Source organism: Myotis brandtii, unplaced genomic scaffold, assembly GCF_000412655.1.
Source record: "Myotis brandtii unplaced genomic scaffold, ASM41265v1 scaffold986, whole genome shotgun sequence".
Taxonomy (NCBI): domain Eukaryota; kingdom Metazoa; phylum Chordata; class Mammalia; order Chiroptera; family Vespertilionidae; genus Myotis; species Myotis brandtii.
In genome coordinates, this window is record NW_005372102.1 from 2309629 (window position 1) to 2311443 (window position 1815).

At 58.0% G+C, this 1815-nt stretch overlaps 1 protein-coding gene across 1 annotated transcript in view; it reads right to left on the minus strand.

Annotated features, from left to right (window-relative positions):
• WHSC1 (Wolf-Hirschhorn syndrome candidate 1) overlaps positions 1-1815 on the minus strand; it is a gene marked incomplete at its 3' end in the record, with an annotated part of 63660 nt that overhangs the window by 9810 nt on the left and 52035 nt on the right. Inside the window, exon 11 of the mRNA XM_014533459.1 lies at positions 46-177. Within this exon, the coding sequence (XP_014388945.1) occupies positions 46-177 (132 nt within the window). The remainder of the gene's footprint in view (positions 1-45; positions 178-1815) is intronic.

Here is a 1815-nt window from a genome sequence, read left to right on the forward strand (position 1 = left end):
GGTGGCTGGCGCCCAGCGGGCGTGAGAAGGCGGCAGCGCCCTCACCTGGCACACGTGCTCCTTCCTGGCGGTCAGGCCTCGCTCCGACTTTTTTGAGGAGACGGACACTTCGGTCTGAGTCTCGTCGGCACTTTCGTCCGGGGACTCCGAGGGCTCGTCGCCCACGCCGTCCGAGACCTGCAGATGGAGGAGGTGGACGACAGTTCACTAGTCACAGGAGCTCCAGGGACAGGCCGCCGGGGCTCGGTCCATGTGCACACACGTGGCGCACGCATGGTGCGCACGCGCACTGGCCTCTCCACTCGCCTGCGCGGCCAGCTCTTCTCAGCAGACGTGGTCACCAACTGGTTCTCTGATGACAACGTGGAGAGAAGCTGGACAGAAAGTCAGAAACGGGCTTCCTCCCAGCTGACGTGCAGGGCGTGTGCACACATGTGCGCGAGGGAGATTTACACGCCCTGACGCCTCCGACAGGAAGCGGCGTCTATGGGAGGCAACGTGCTCGCACAGGTGGCCGCAGGGGGCTTTGGACGGAGGGTCCTGGCCTGTCGTACCCGGTGGGTAACGGTTCGGCTACTTTAAGTAAAAGGAACATCAGTGCCAGTGAGTTTCTGAAAGAACCAATGTGCAGTCAGAATGCGAGCCTCCGCACCGCAACCCGAGCGAGGCTCCGTGTGTCAGTCCCTGCGTGTCCTCCTCCCACGGCGAGGCCGGAGCTGCCTGTCAGCCGTGGGGCTGGGGGACGGCCTGGAGGCGGGGCAGCTCCGCCGGCTCCTCCTCGGGGCTTCCCTCCCCTGCCTCTGACTCAGCATCCTCTGCCTCTGACTCAGCATCCCCTCCCTGACCAGCAAGACTGTGTCTTTAAATAGAAACCAATCAAACTCCCATTAGGAAACTCTCCCAGTAGCAGTCAGAGACTTTCTTAAATTCAGTTCTCAACTGAACAGCAGACAAATACATCTCACGTCCAGTAAATGTTGAGAAGTGAATTTTCAACTGAGCAAACCTATGAGCTGCACTTCCTGCCCCCAGGAGCCATGGGCACGGACGTGTCCCCGGCTTGCTGTCCGCCCATGGACAGAGCGAGGAAGGGGAAGAGGCCACACTGAAAAAGTCGCAGAAACGAGTGCACGGCCCACAGACAACGCCCTGTTCTGCAGCCTCATCGACGACCTCTGTCTAGAGTCTAGGCCAGTGACAGCGAACCTCTTGAGCTCACGTGTCAGCATTTTGAAAAACCCTAACTTAACTCTGGTGCCGTGTCACATATAGGAATTTTTTTGATATTTGCAACCATAGTAAAACAAAGATGTATATTTTTGATATTTATTTTATATATTTAAGTTTCATTTAACAAAGAAAAATCAACCAAAAAAATGAGTTCGCGTGTCCCCTCTGACACGCGTGTCATAGCTTCGCCATCACTGGTCTAGACTGACATTCCCGCGAGCACACACCACTTGGCGTGAGAGGGCCGGCTGTCGGAGGGACCCAACCGATGGTGTGGGGCGGGTGACAGGTGTGTGGCCACTGTCCAGCCTCAACACGCTCGTGTCTGACACCCCATCACCTCAGTCTTAAGAGAAAGGGACCTTTTAACCGGTTTCCTCGTGTTTTCCAGGAGGACGGAAGCAGCAGGCGAATGACACGTAATTCCGGTCGGTCACGTGGCTGCCTGGAGGGAGGCGGGGCTCACAGCCCTCCTGACCCGCGCCCTCCTTCTCTAGCACCGACACCCCAAGAAGGCAGCCTGAGGGATGCTCTGAGCCACGCTCCACGCCACCCGCCCTTCAGATACGGTCCCCGCCGGGCCTG